At 51.0% G+C, this 14,498-nt stretch overlaps 1 protein-coding gene across 10 annotated transcripts in view; it reads right to left on the bottom strand.

The window, feature by feature from the left end:
• Positions 1–3,392: 3,392 nt before the first annotated feature.
• Adcy7 (adenylate cyclase 7) overlaps positions 3,393–14,498 on the bottom strand; it is a 36,758-nt gene continuing 25,652 nt past the window's right edge. For 4 of the 10 annotated variants that reach the window (XM_013027927.1, XM_013027926.1, XM_013027928.1 and 1 more), the window contains 16 exons: positions 14,032–14,223; positions 13,705–13,739; positions 13,181–13,264; positions 12,924–12,996; positions 11,985–12,082; positions 11,129–11,213; positions 10,819–10,944; positions 10,302–10,400; positions 9,300–9,490; positions 8,501–8,594; positions 8,106–8,261; positions 7,334–7,480; positions 6,824–6,928; positions 6,517–6,631; positions 4,372–4,496; positions 3,393–4,200 (listed from right to left, as the gene is read on the bottom strand). In XM_013027927.1, the coding sequence (XP_012883381.1) occupies positions 4,054–4,200; positions 4,372–4,496; positions 6,517–6,631; positions 6,824–6,928; positions 7,334–7,480; positions 8,106–8,261; positions 8,501–8,594; positions 9,300–9,490; positions 10,302–10,400; positions 10,819–10,944; positions 11,129–11,213; positions 11,985–12,082; positions 12,924–12,996; positions 13,181–13,264; positions 13,705–13,739; positions 14,032–14,223 (1,872 nt within the window). In that variant the 3' untranslated portion in view covers positions 3,393–4,053. Of the gene's footprint in view, positions 4,201–4,371; positions 4,497–6,516; positions 6,632–6,823; positions 6,929–7,333; positions 7,481–8,105; positions 8,269–8,500; positions 8,595–9,299; positions 9,491–10,301; positions 10,401–10,818; positions 10,945–11,128; positions 11,214–11,984; positions 12,083–12,923; positions 12,997–13,180; positions 13,265–13,704; positions 13,740–14,031; positions 14,224–14,498 lie in introns of those variants that run through there. The other 6 variants (XM_013027930.1, XM_013027929.1, XR_001175504.1 and 3 more) reach the window with 6 other exon arrangements.

The raw sequence follows: 14,498 nt of genomic DNA, 5'->3' as shown, positions 1-14,498 counted from the left end.
GCAAGGCATATAGCTTTGGCTATTGTCATACCTGAGTGGGTCTTTTTTTTTTTTTTTGGTCCAGTCATGGGGCCTAAACTCTGGGCCTGGGCACTGTCCCTCAGCTCTTCAGCTCAAGGCTAGCGCTCTACCACTTGAGCCACAGCACCACTTCCAGCTTTTTTCTTTTTGCTTATGTGGTGCTAAGGAATCGAATCCAGGGCCTCATGCGTGCAAGGCAAGCGCTCTACCACTGAGCCACCTTCCCAGCCCCATGTGGGTGGGTCTTAATGCTACTTGTATTTTACATACAAGGCAGCCTCATCTGAGAGCTGGAGCATGGCTCAAGTGGTTGAGCAACTGCCTAGCAAGTATAAGGCCCTAGAAAATAAAAATAAATCAGCCCATCTAGTGAGATCTTTCATTTGTATACCACAAAAACAAACACACTTAGAATAATTTTAGGATCTGCTAGTGTAGCTCTACTCCTGATGGGAGAAGGCACCATGTAGAAATTATGTGGTTAGTAATTAGGAGCCTTCCCCCATCCCACCTACCAGAAAAGGAGAGGCTAGGAGATTCTTAGTACTATAACATATCTGGTATTTTTGTTTTTTCATTTTTGCAGTTATTTGGAACAATAGCAAAAAGATGAGCCAAATAAGCTAAAACCATCCTCCAGAAGACCAACTCAGAAGACAGTTTTTTTCTGTTTACTGTTTTTCAAAGATCACCTCAGGGCATGCATCTGAGTATTTTTTATCTGAAAATGGCTGTTTGTTTAGCAGTCACTCAGCTAAGATGGTGATTTTCTTCTTTTAGTTCAAAAGATAGCCTGTTAAAAAGCCAGAGTGGAGGTATATTGATGTAAGACTGTAAATCTCAGGAGGATCCAAAGTTCAAGCCAGCCCAAACAAAAATTAGCAGTATACCCCTCCCCCATCATCTCATGCCAGGTTCCTGTCATCTCACCTAGATTGGAAACTGGGTAGAAAGCCTGCCCCGAAACAGGAATGTAAGGCCCTGCCTGAAAACAACTAAAGCAGAAATGGCTGAAGTGGTAAAATACCCACCTAGCAAGCACAAATCCCAGAATCCAAACTAGTACCACCAAAAGCAGTAATAAAAAATAACAATACCCAAAAAATGGGGATGGATACATAACCTAATTCATTGAACAAATTATGTTTAATACTCATATGGCCCGTCTGTGTAAAACCCAAACTGGAAGCTATTCTGTGTTTTTCTTGACTTGAGAAAACGCGAATGAATCTTAAAACTTACAAAGAGGATTCTCTTTTTTAAAACTTAGTTGAGATGTTTTTATGCAGGCTATATCTAGAGTCTTACTTTTAGTCTCTGAAATACAATTTGGTAAGTTCCTTAAGACCAAGAAGATGTTTATATTCAGAAGACCTTAGGACATTCAGGTTTCTGCATTGCTAATTTAATGCATAAAAAGCAGCTAAATAAGCACTGGTACTTTATACAATGAAACATTTAAAACAAATGGTATATATCTATAAATACAGAATAATTGTTTGATGCACCGACTCAAAGCATATTTCTATACAGTGGCCTGTTACACACATGCAATATAGCATGAGCAATGCTCATCTTCCTTAGGAAGCCATCAGAAGACTTCTGTATTAATGTCCCATAGTTAGTAAGCTGCCTCAATAGGAATTTTAAGCAAGTCTGATCCATAGAGAAGGGTGTTATTAGAAATATACTTGTTGCTGTCATGAAAACAAATGACACATCAAGAAATTACTTAGGGCTGGGAAGGTGGCTCAGTGGTAGAGCGCTTGCCTTGCATGCATGAGGCCCTGGGTTCAGTTCCTCAGCACCACATAAGCAGAAAAAGCTGGAAGTGGCGCTGTAGCTCAAGTGGTAGAGTGCTAGCCTTGAACTGAAGAGCTGAGGGACAGTGCCCAGACCAGCAAAAAAAAAAATTACTTGGTAATTTATAAAAGATCAACTGCGAGTGAGTCTATGCCCTGAACATCAAAAACTTATAAAATAATCTTAGCACAGTACTTTAATTGCACCTAACAATACAGGAATGGTAACTCCCAGCTGGGCTTTCTGTTGCTGAAATAAAATCTGACTTACATGTTGGGAGGTTGGCAGGTGTTGACTCAGGCTGGGCCTTGCCTCCACTCTCCTGGCAGCTGGAACCTTCCACCTTGCCAGGGACACTAATCACTGCTAGAGTTGAACACAGAGTTCAGTGCAGGGCTCACCTGAAACCAATCCTCTTGTGACAAGAGGATATATAAACAAATCAACTTAAACAAGACTCTGCTCCTTAGCCCAGTATTTTAACCATAAGAATCCTTTACACAGTAGGTTCTTGTGCTGTCCCTGGCCCCAAAACAGGTCCTGTCACTCCCCTTTGCCCCATTGAGGGTCATAACTCATTGCAAACCTGGCAGGTCAGGTGTCCTAGCTCTAGTCCTATGAGCAGGATTTTCTAGGTAACTCCAGGTTTGTAAGGGGCTTCTAAAAATCCTGTGGTGTTGTGAAGCTCAGTGGGTTTAGAGATCCTGGGAATGCACTAATCATGAAGTGAAGACCACTCCATATAAAGGAACAAGCAGTTCAGTCATTTCTCACCTTGAAACAGTTCGCCTTTTTTCAGCTTCTTGTGGAACTGAAGCAGAGTATAAGATGCGATCTTCCAAAGCTCGTTTTTTTCTTGACTCATTGAAAGAAAGGGTTCAGCATTTGTGAGAGGCTGGCCTAGCAGGGCTGAGGTTTGAGTTCAAGGTCTCACACTTGAGCCATTCCCCTAGCTGCTCCTCCTGATTTTGAAGCTTTCCAGATTTCGTTGTGAAGACTCATGTCAAGAAATAGCACAGGCTGTCCAAGTCCTATATACAGATACTATTCTCCCACTGTCAACACAAAAAAGACAGGTATGGTGGTACATACCTATAATCCCAGCACTCAAAGTGGATAGAAGAGGATTGTCAGTTCCAAACCAGCTGGGATTACACAATAAAACTTGTCTCCAAAAAAAGAAAAATGGTCAGGCATTGGCTAAAGAATGTGAATAAATAAGCAGCATGTAGCCTGGTGCTTGTGGCTCACACCTACAATCTTAGTTACTCAGAAGGCTGAGATCTGAGGATCCAGGTTCAAAGTCAGCTCACAGAAAAATCCCAAGAAGCCGGGCACTGGTGGCTCACGCCTGTAATCCTAGCTACTCAGGAGGCTGAGATCTGAGGATCATGGTTTAAAGCCAGCCCCGGCAGGAAAGACTGTGAGACTCCTATCGCCAGTAAACCACTAGAAAACCGGAAGTGGCGCTGTAGCTCAAGTGGTAGAACGCTCGCCTTGAGCTGAAGAGCTGAAGGACAGTGCCCAGGCCCAGAGTTCAAGCCCCACGACCAACAAAAAAAAAAAATCCCAAGATTCTGATTTCCTATTAACCAGCAAAAAGCCAAAAGTGGGTGTGGCCTCATGTGGGAGCATAAGGTTCTGAGTCTCAGAACTGGCAAAAAAAAAAAGACGTAGTTGATAGTTGAAGACTGTAAGAGAGAACTCAATGATGGTAGTCAGGAAAAAGTAGAAAGATTATACCTTATTTCAAGCCTTTTCAGCTTATTGAACATAGTCCCAGAAGACTTGTATCAAAGTTGCCTGATTCTAAGTCCAGGCTTGACACTCCTTGCTGTAAGCCACATTCCTTAGGATTTATACCCCAGCTAGGTTAATCCCATAAATACCCAGGTCACTGGACAGTAGTCCTATTTACATGTGGTGAGTGGTTAAAGAAATGATACACTGCTGTAAACTCCCCTTGCCAGAATGCTTGTCCTGCTGGATAGAACAGACCCATACTGCACAGCCCAGCCTACTCCTCCATTGACCTATAAAGCATTGGTCTTTTGTGCATGCTCACAAGTACATTCAGTACACCAGCTGACATGGAAACATAGCTTGACAGCAGAGGTTAAAGTGTCATCTAAGCAGCCTTGCTGCCAGGACCTGGCCTTGGGCCAAATGCTGTTTCCACAGGGTTGGGTCTTGGCTTGCTCAGTGAAGGAGATTGACCACTGGAAATCTTCAGTTCAGCCCAAGGCCTTGAAACTTGGCAGTGTCTGTACAAACGAAGTAAGTTCGTAGCTCGCCTTTGCCCTTAACGTTGATCAGCCCCCGGCATTCACAAGAGTAGCCTAGTCTCTGGAGGATGGTACATGTCTCTTCAGTAACCTGAGCAAAAGAAAGCCGCATCAGAAGCAAGAAGCCTGCTTGAACATAGGCAGGTTGGTCAAATATTATCTATACCTTCATTCTCTGTTACAGCCATGCTGAGGCGTGGCAAGCCCTCCACAGTAGGAGGGTCTTTTCTCCTGGGTCACATTTCCCCCCAGGGGTTGCTACCTGGATTTTGCCCAGTTCTCCAGTGCTCTCCATGCGGCTGGCAACGTTGACTGCATTTCCCCAGATGTCATACTGAGGTTTTCGGGCTCCAATTACTCCAGCAATCACAGGCCCATGGTTCATGCCTGAAGGTAATGTTTGCAGTTGGCCACTGAAGAAGCAGAGCTCAAGACATCTGAACTGGGAGAGCCCACAGTCCATCCCCAACCACAAAGGGGTGCCAGCTTTCTGAGGTGCCTACGCAGTAGGGTCTGTGGTAGGAGAAAGACGTGCCCTGCCTGGCTCTGGTCCAGGCTCCATGAAGCAGGAAGGCTAGTTTTGTCAGGAATACTTCTGACATGTGCCATTCCCCCTCCATGTGCTAACAAAGTGCCCACTCTGAGCTAGCTGGCTAGTTAGGTTTGCTTAAAGGTCTCCTGTTGATAGCCAGAATTTAGGTTCTGCATTTTCTACAGTTGTGTATTCTTACTAAAATCATCAAAGACAACCACAATGCCAAGTCACACAATTTCAACCAAGCTGCTGACAACTTCAAAGCAGGTAACCTGTACCAGACAGACTTGGAGCCTCTTGCAAGAGAGGAGACCCAAATCAGTAAGGTCAGGGATGCCGCAGGAAAAATTAAACATCCAAGATACCCAAATGATCATAATGAACTATTTTCAGAATATTTACTCACTAAAGAAGGAAAACCTAGCAGAAATGAATGAATTTCTAGAGAAATACAAATTGCCAAAACTGAAGCAAGAAAATAGAAATTAACTAAACAAGCCCATAATGTACAATAAGAGGAAGCAATCAGAAGTCTTCCAATAAGGAAAAGCCCAGGCCCAGACAGATTCATCACAGAATTCTATAAAGACATTTTAAAGAGGAGCTAATACCCATACTCAAGCTCTTGTGTGAAATAGCAGCAGAGGGAGCAATCCCAGACTCATTCTATGAACCAATAACCCACATCCCCAAACCAGGCAAGGATCCAACAGAAAAAAGAACTATAGACCCATCTCTCTGATGAACACAGATTAAAACTTCTCAATAAAATAGTAGCCAGGCTTGTTTAACATATTTAAATCAATAAATGTAATCCCCCACATTAATAGAACCAAGGTCAAGAGCCACATGGTTATCTCAATTGAAGCAGAAAAGGCTTTTGACAAAACATCCATTCATGCTCAAAGCTCTGGAGAAAATAGGAACAGAAGGAACATTCTTTAAAACAAAAGCCATATTAAACAGACCAACAGCCAATATCATACTAAATGGGGAAAAGCTAAAACCAGTTCCCTTAAAATCAGGAATAAGGCAAAGATGCCCACTCTCCATTCCTTTTCAGTATAGTTTGGAATCTGTAGCAGTAAGACAAGAAAAGGGATCTACATAGGGGAAGAAGAAATTATTCCTATTTTCAGATGGCATGATCTTATACCTAAACTACCCCCACTCCCCCCCAAAAAAAACTCCACTCCCAAACTAGAACTAATAAATCACTTTGGCAAAGTAGCGGAATATAGAATTAACCCACGATAATCTTAAAAAGAACAAAATATCTAGGAATTAACCTAATCAAAGATGTAAAGGAACTATTCTGTGAAAACTAAAAATCTAAAGAAAGAAACCAAAGAGGACACCGGGAAATGGAAAGATCTTCCCTGTTCTTTGATAGGTAAAATAAATACTGTGAAAATGACCATACTGCCAAAAATGATATACAAATTCAACACAATTCCCATCAGAATCTCAACAACGTTCTTTCCTGAAATAGAGAAAACAACCCAAAACTTCATATGGAAAACAAAAACCTAGAATAGCCAAAGCAATTCTAGGCAAAAGAAGCAATGCAGGAGATAATGACAATACCAGATTTCAGACTCTACTATCCAGCTTGGTATTGGCACAAAAGTAGATCCAAAGACCAATACAATAGAAGATCCAGAAATAAAACCACATGCATACAGTCAGTTGCTGTTCAACAAAGGAGCCAAAGGCATACAGTGGAAAACACATAGCCCCTTTAACTATTGGTGCTGGGAAAACTGGGCAACCACATGCAGAAAACTAAAAGTGGATCCCAGACAGACCAGGAACACCTGCGGCTGCTCTACTCCCCCCCCCCTCCCTCCGCCTCTGCCCACCAAGCCTCACCGACACGGAGGCGGAAGGAGTTGAAGGAGTGCCTGTTGATCCCATCCAGCTTGCTCATCAGGGCGATGCTGAAGTCTACCATGACGCCGATGTGCGTGTGCTGCCGCTCCAAGTCCTGCAGCATGACCATTCTGCACCCACAGCCCCTTGACCACAGGCACCCCATCTTCCCATACCCCACAGGGCTATCCAAACCCCACAGAGCTTCACCACCACCGAAAATCTCCAAGCAGGGCTGCATAAACAGCTTCACCCCACCCCCCACCCCCTCACAGGACAGAGTAGGGTACTTCAGTAATGGGAGTACCTGGTTCTCATGCCCCGAAGGGACACTGAGCCCCGCAGCTGCCATGTAGGTGCTGCCAATGGTCTTGATCTTCTCCACGCCACTGAACTTGGGCTTCAGCAGCAGCTGTGGGAAGCCAGGCAAGTCAGTGCGGCCCTGAGCAGGTGCTGCAAGAACGCGCGCGCACACACACACACACACACACACACACACACACACCCTCTCCTCTGAACTCCTTGAAAGGGCCAAATAGCAAATGATCTACCCAGGAGGCGCCAGTTGTTGGCAGAGTTCTGCCCAACCTGTTTTCTTAAGGTAGCTGGCAACAAGTGCCTCACCCAGTCAGGCTGTTCCAAGGACCTAACTGTAATCTTAGCAGCTGCCCAGCACAGAAGCTGAATTAAAGGTGAGCTCAGTCAGTGCACACAATACATTCCTTTATCATGACACTGCATTTTGTCTAGCTCGTGTGCTGTGGTGCTGGGGGTTGACCTAGGCCCTCTCCTGTGCCACCCCCGCCTCAGCCTGCACCTCGTCGAAGTCAGCGATGATCTCGTTGAGCAGGCGCAGACACTCCAGCCCCTCCTTGTTGACATCACACTCTGTGTAGAACACTTTGAAGTCCGGCACAGATGCAAACATGACACAGACACAGTCATAGGACTGATGGTACCAGTCCTGTGGCAGGGCAGGGAAGAAACGGCACTGTAAGACCACTGAGCCTCAAAGTGACAGCTGCCGCTGAGCAGTCCGGAGGGGTGGGCAGAGCCCTCAGCCCTGGCTGTCAACTTCAGAATGGGCTGGTGGGGAGAGGAGAGCTGAGTCTGGCTAGGTGAGCACCAGCTGGGCCTGAAACCCAGGTGAGAAGAAGCAGGAGACAGAAACTGGGTTCTGCACTGAGCAGAACACTGGTGGAAATAGTCATGTCAAAGAAATTTCCAGGCTTGGCTGGGAAGGTGGCTCAGTGGTAGAGCGCTTGCCTTGCATGCCTGAGGCCCTGGGTTCGATTCCTCAGCACCACATAAGCAAAAAGAAAAAAGCCGGAAGTGGTGCTGTGGCTCAAGTGGTAGAGTGCTAGCCTTGAGCTGAAGAGCTGAGGGACAGTGCCCAGGCCCAGAGTTCAGGCCCCATGACCGGACCCAAAAACAAAAAAGAAATTTTCAGGCTAGGCCCTCATGACCATCCCAGAGAAGTCAAGGCCACACACTAACCCAGACTCCCAACTACAAGCCCAGGTTTACATATCACCACACACTGCCTCCAGGGCGTCCTGACTCCACACCCCTTCATTCTGACTGCGTACCTCATTTAGCTTGTCTCCAATGAAGTGGGCAGCCACGTGGGCTGGCAGGACATTCTCCAGGAGAAGGCGGTTCACGTTTTCCATGGTCTCAAACTCCTCATGTTCCTTCTTGAACTTCTTCTTCCACAAACAATCCAGGCGGCAGTAATAGTCGATCTGCAAACTGGGGAAAGTCAGTGTCCTGCAGCGGGCCCCACCTGAGGGGCTGGCTGGGAGCCCAGGCTAGCCCACAGTGTGCTCATGACAAGCCTGTGGCTGTTACCTGGGGAGCGGGGATGGGGTGGGGATGACTGGGAGTCCCTCAGCCTTAACCAAATCCTAATTTCTTGGCATGTGAGGCCCTCTGCACCCTGCTATCCTACTGGGGGCCCAGGAAGCTAAGGAGCTGTGCATACCTGTCTGGACAACATGACCAGAGTGCTGTAGAACAGAACCAGGTAGAAGTTGATCATGGTCTTCAGGTCCCTTGGTGAACAGTCCAGTGCACTGCTGGATGAAGGGCGGGAGTCAGTGGTGCGCTAAGAACTGGGGTACAGACAGCATGTGTGGTGTGGGCAGGGACACATAAGTGCAGCTGCACAGGGAAGAGGGACCCTGGGGACTGTAGGAGGGGGCTCTCTGAGGGGAGATCTAAGTCACCCAGGAAGGGGCCAGGAGGCTGGGGGGAGGGGTGTCCAAGGAGAGCCAGGAGGCTGGGGGGAGGGGTGTCCAAGGAGAGCCAGGGCTCCTTGCAGGAAGCCAGAGAATTGAGAGGCAGAGCAGATGACCTTCAGAAGGTTTTTCTCCATGGATTACTAAGATTTCAGCCATGGTTCAAGAGAGACAGCCCCCACCCCCTGATCCAGAGCTTCTAGAGCCCCCATGCCCCAGCCCGCCCTGAATCTCAGGAAGGGACCAGGCCATTGTGCTGTGCTTGCCAGATGAGCAATCCAGCTCAGAGGGCTCGGCTGGCTCAGGTTCCTCTCATCATTCACTCCCCAGAAACAGGTTGAGCCTGGGGCCCTGTGACCAAGACTCCCCAGGGAGCCCACCAGTGAGACACTCCTCGGCCCTTAGCACTGCCCCTTGGCCATGTCCGATAGGACCCCAGACACAGATGACCCTCCCTCCCCAGGAAGGATAGAGCAAAGCCACAGCTAGCCACAGGCAGATGGCAATGATCAGGTCCTGGCAGTAAGGTGTGGCAGGACCTACCTTATGGTGGTGTTGGCCTGGGTGAAGTTGCCTGGGCTGTGGGCACAATGGTCCTGCCAGCACAGGGAGAGGTTGAAGAGCACCAGGTAGGCCACCAGGGCCACCGTCAGCAGGAGGACCTTCAGCTCCAGGCTCATCCGCAGGAAGACCGAGCAGGCGATGAAGCCCAGGATACAGCTGCAGCTGTAGTACTAGGGGTGAGGTGGTACCCCACTGTCCATCACCAGGAGGTGTTAGCACTAGCCCCCCCAAGCCCCCTAACGTCCCCCAGTTCCCTATGGTCAGCAGGGCTCAAGTGTGTTGCCACCCTTCTGACCATCTGACCACTTCCCAGAGCCAGTAAGCTCATTTATTCAAAGCCATAGCACATGAAATTATAGGTGCTGTGTAGAGCTCATGGGCCAAGGGCAAGGCTGCTATGGGCTCACCTGAACAGCCTCCTGCCTCCTGCATTCTGCCATGAGCCTGCCCTCCCCAAAGCGTAGCCCTGCCACATTCCTCCCCTGCCCACATCATGCTGCAGAGAATCCTCCAGCCTGATGGTCCTGCTCCACCCTGACCCGGACCCCACTTCCTAATTCTCCCTCACTCCCTTCCCAAGTCACAAACCCCTAAACCCTACCAAGGCAGCCACCCTCAGCTTGGTCACACTGTCCTCTCCCCATCCCACCTCATCCCTTGACAGACACGTGCAAACTCCCTGCGGCCCCTAATGCCCCATGCCATCCTGATTGTCTTTGAGCCCAGCACTAGCATTGCTACCTACACGGCTCTGGTCAACCTCTCTTAAGACCCACTTCCTCAGGAAGAGGCAGCAGCATCTCAAAGATGTCCTCCAATACAGCTGGAAGTACACTTAGCTGCCTGGCCCCGGCTTTTCCTCCCTTGGAGACACTGGGCTGGACACAGTGCTCTTCACACCAGAAGCTGCAGTGGCTGAGCTGAGCGTCCCATTGAGGACAGAGCCCAGCGGGATCTAACGGGAGGAGAACAGATACTCACTGGGAGGAGGACACACAGAGTCCTGTCCTTGCTCCTTGAGGCCGGCAGGCTGGTCTCATTGCCACCAGGCAGCCCCAGGGCTGAGTCGAGCATCAGTGGCTGCAGAAGAGACAGATCCCTGTCAACATGCACCAGGGGACCGGGACTCTGGGCAGCCTGGCAGGCCTGCAGCCGATGCCATCTCAGCTCTGAAGCATCAGAGGTGACCTCAAAACACAGCCATTACTAGAGAGCCTGCGAGGGGGGACTGGCTCTAGAAGGAGCCAGATCCAGCAGGAGCCAAGACAACATAGAACAGGAAGCCAAGCTTCCCTGCTAGCAAAGAAACAGAGGCCCAGGGAGGGTGAGCCAGGACAGAGTGGGACCAGGGACCTCTCAGGCTCACACTGCAGCGCTTGCAGGGGTCACAGCAGATGCAGCGGGGAGAGCACTGAGACGACAGGTTCCCAGGGTCAAAGATGGTCTCCTGCACCCAGGATGTGTGCCATGGGCACCTGGGGTCCCTTCCATGACTGACCAGGTTGATGATGGCGACAGTGAGCAGGCTACCGATGGTCAGCACAGCCAGAAACAGCCTCAGAAGAGTTCGTGTCTCCACCCATCCGGAGACGGCCTGCAGCATCCCCTGGGCTGGGCAACACCTCTGTGGAGACATGAGATGGAGTCACCAGGTACACAGCTGAGATGAGGGGCTTCCAGGGCAGTGAGGACAGCTCTGCAGCGCGCCAGGACGCTGAAGGCTCACACCACCAGCAAGGCTCACGGGGGTCCGAGGAAAGGAGGGGGCACAGCACTGAGCTCCAGGCCGAGGACTCAGCTACACTCACCAAGAACTCAGTAGCAAAGCACAGACTTAGCACCAGCCCCAGCAGGCAGGACACCAGCCCAAAGGACACACCCAGGGGCATCATCCTGAAAAGGAGGAAAGGCCTAAGTGCAGGGGTCCCATGCCCAGGACCCCCCTCTCTCTCAGCCTCTAATCCCCAGCTCACAGTCGCCTATCCCCTAAAGGCTACTCTGCACACAGCCAAAGGGATATTTGAAAACTAGTCCAACTGCCTCAGTAAATGTCACACAAGGACAGGCCAAAACAGGAAGGTCGTGGCCAGCATCAAGCCCTCCCCCTTGGGGCCAGGTACAACAAGAAATAAGTGACCCAACCCTGGGGACCTTATATAAAAGCATTCCCTTATTAATCTCTATTGAGCACACCCAAAGCCACAACATTGGCCCAATTGCCTCAGAGGCTGACCTCTGTTCCCTCTGACCTCTGCCCATCTCTACACACACACACACACACACACACACACACACACACACACACACACACACAGACATGAAAAAGGATTATAAACACCTCTGCCCATCTCTACACACACACACACACACACACACACACACACACACACACACACAGACATGAAAAAGGATTATAAACATCTAAGTCCAGAGGTGGCCGCAGAAGTAACAGGTAACTTAGCAAAGTAAGAGGCATTAGGCAGCAGGGAGGCCTGTGGCACATTAGTTACAAGTAAGAATTGGCAACTCCAGTGGGGCTGCAAGGCCCTGGTCCCTGCACTGGAAGACTCCAGAGTTAGAAGTCCCGTGCAGCTTTGCTGGGATACAACCCTTCCAGCTCTACTTCAGTGAGCTCCATCGTCTTCCCCCCCCCCTCAGACTAACCTGGGCATCACCAGGGCATGGACGAGCAAGATGCAGAGGAAAACCAAGCTGGCGCAGGCGAAGTCATAGCGGGCCCGAGGGATTGGTGCCAGGCGGTACTGCAGCAACAAAACTATGAGGGCCCGCCACCTGCAGGACTCCCTTCCCAGCTCCCCTCACCCCTGCTTGAGTTCATCACCTAAGTGATGGAAAGAAAGTGCCTCCTCCCACCTCACCCCCCCCCACAACGGGAGTTCCAGTGTTCCACTGATTAGCATTCATTCATCTGCATCTAGCGGCTCGATTTCTGTTGCAAAGCAATCTCCTCCTCCCCGTGCCCAGCCAGGCCTCCATTTCCAAGACCCCTGAAGAGCTCATAGACCATGGACAAGAACCAAGTTCATTTCCTGGTGACCTCACTTGGGAGCCCAGGGACAAGTTGGTCCCTCCCCTCCAATCCTGGCACCTAGCACACAGACCTCCTACTGCCCAGCCCCACAGCTCTGGAACTGCCCGGAGAACAGGCTCCTGTGCATGAGCTGGGCCTAGCAGGCTCCGGGTCACCTGGGTGTGGGTTGTTACATAACAATACATGGCAGGTCCCACCAGGAGCCAGGAGCTGCCCTACAACATCATTGTCCACTGTGGAACAGGACGCATGGCCGCAGACAGGCGGGAGAACCCCCAGGTCCTGACCATGTCAAGACTGAATCTGAAGCCTGACACCCACTGGCCCCTATCCATTCATTGCCTGGCATTGGATGGAATAAAAATCTTCCAAACCCACAGGGCAAATCCTGGTGAAGGGTGAAGGAGTAAGAGCAGCTGGAAAGAGTCAGCAAGTTTGGGGCTGCATTGAGCCCACCCCACCCTAGCAACCAGCTGTAGAGGCTCCCATGAGCCTCTAGGGCCCACATACAGCTCACCCCAGGCCTGGCTTCCTCTGCCCAGGGGCCTCACCTCTCGCTCAAAGCCCTCCTCCAGGAAGAAGGGCCCGAAGGTGTGGAAATCATCAGACTTGGAGCAGCAGGGCCTGGGCAGGGGAGGGGGGAGCAGCAGCATGAGATGGGGTGTGACAGTGGGGACCCTTAAGAGGCAGCTCTGGGGAAGGGGAACCCAGCCACGGGTATGAGCATGTAGGTGGGCCTGCCATACAGAGGACCCCCCTCCCCAACTCAAGGGACAGTGGAGGATGGGCTATGATCGCAGGGCCTCACCTGGTGGAGCTGAGCCCCTCGATGGCCGACAGCATCTCATCGTCGTAGGAGTCATCCTCTGAGCGCCCTTTGGGGGATGCACTTCTGGAAACAGACACCCCCAACTGCACTACCCAGGAACCCCACGTCCACTCACTCCGGAGCAGGTGTGGATTAGCTGGCCACAAGTGGGGTAAGAGGCGCATGACAGAGGTCTTGAGCCTCATTTGGGACAATGGAGAAGTGGGTGAGAGCCACTGAGGCCCAGGAGTGCAAATGAAGGGCCACGTCTCCCAGCTAGCATCAGAAACAGAGGCCAGACTCACGGCTCCCAGCCTGTGGCTTCGTCTGCTCCCCTCCAGGGTCGGCCCGCACCCCACCCCCTTCCTCCAATAGCCCTTTCCCAAGGACCTGGAAGTCCTCTTCCAGAAACAGCAGAGTTAGAGGCTGGGCAGAGCCTGGTGGGGCTGCCCCACACAGGGGCGGGATGCCTGCCTGGAGGAAGTGACTGAGGCACAAGCCAGCCAGGAGGGGGCTGTGCATACCTGTCAGGGGTCCGGTGGCGCCGCAGGGGAATGGCCTAAAGTGGGAGGGAGGGGAGGACGCAGTGACTGTCTGGCCCATGAGCCCCGGTCGATCCCTGGGCCTGAGTTTATCACCTCTGACCTCTGTGCAAGGTGTCAGGGACTGTCCAAGCTGCAGCACCTTGAGCCAGGGCTCAACTAGGGAGAAAAAGGGCAAGGGATGCCCCCAGCCCCCTGGAGAAGTCTCCACATGCCTCCAGCTCTCCACAGAGCTGGGGCAGAGAATGGACCCACCCCCAGCATTTGCTCCCAGTCCTACCTCAGCTGCCAGAGCAGGAGGGGACCTACCTTGGGCCTGCGCCCATTGGGGATGAGTGTCTCGCTGCTGCTTACGCTCTCGCGGTGGTTGAGGTGTGCAAAGGGCCGTGCTGCCCCCCAGGACTCAAGGTAGCGGGTCACACGCACAGAAGCCCGCATCTTCAGGGCCGCATCTCCCTTGGGCCTGGGGGGTTGTTGGCTGGGTGGGGGTGGCTGCTGGCTCTGTAGACCCATGGACAATCTGTTCCATCAATGTCCCTCTCAATCCACCCCTCCACTCTCTCCAAAATGTCACCCTGCCCACACAGCCTGCTGGGAAATAAGACAAAGCTCCAGCCTGCAGCGCCTGGGGACAGCGCTAGACAGCTGCTTGAGGGAGCTGGCTGAGGCCCCAGGCAAGGGACCCCAGCTCAGTCCCATGGCTGTCCCCAGGCTAAGAGGAGACTGGTGGTCACCCAGTCCAGAGCCCAGCCCTGCCCCTTGGGCTCTTTGAAATA

The sequence above is a fragment of the Dipodomys ordii genome, unplaced genomic scaffold, assembly GCF_000151885.1.
Source record: "Dipodomys ordii isolate 6190 unplaced genomic scaffold, Dord_2.0 Scaffold106, whole genome shotgun sequence".
Classification (NCBI taxonomy): Eukaryota; Metazoa; Chordata; class Mammalia; order Rodentia; family Heteromyidae; genus Dipodomys; species Dipodomys ordii.
Note: the sequence above shows the minus strand (reverse complement) of the source record. Positions and strands in the feature narration are given on the sequence as shown.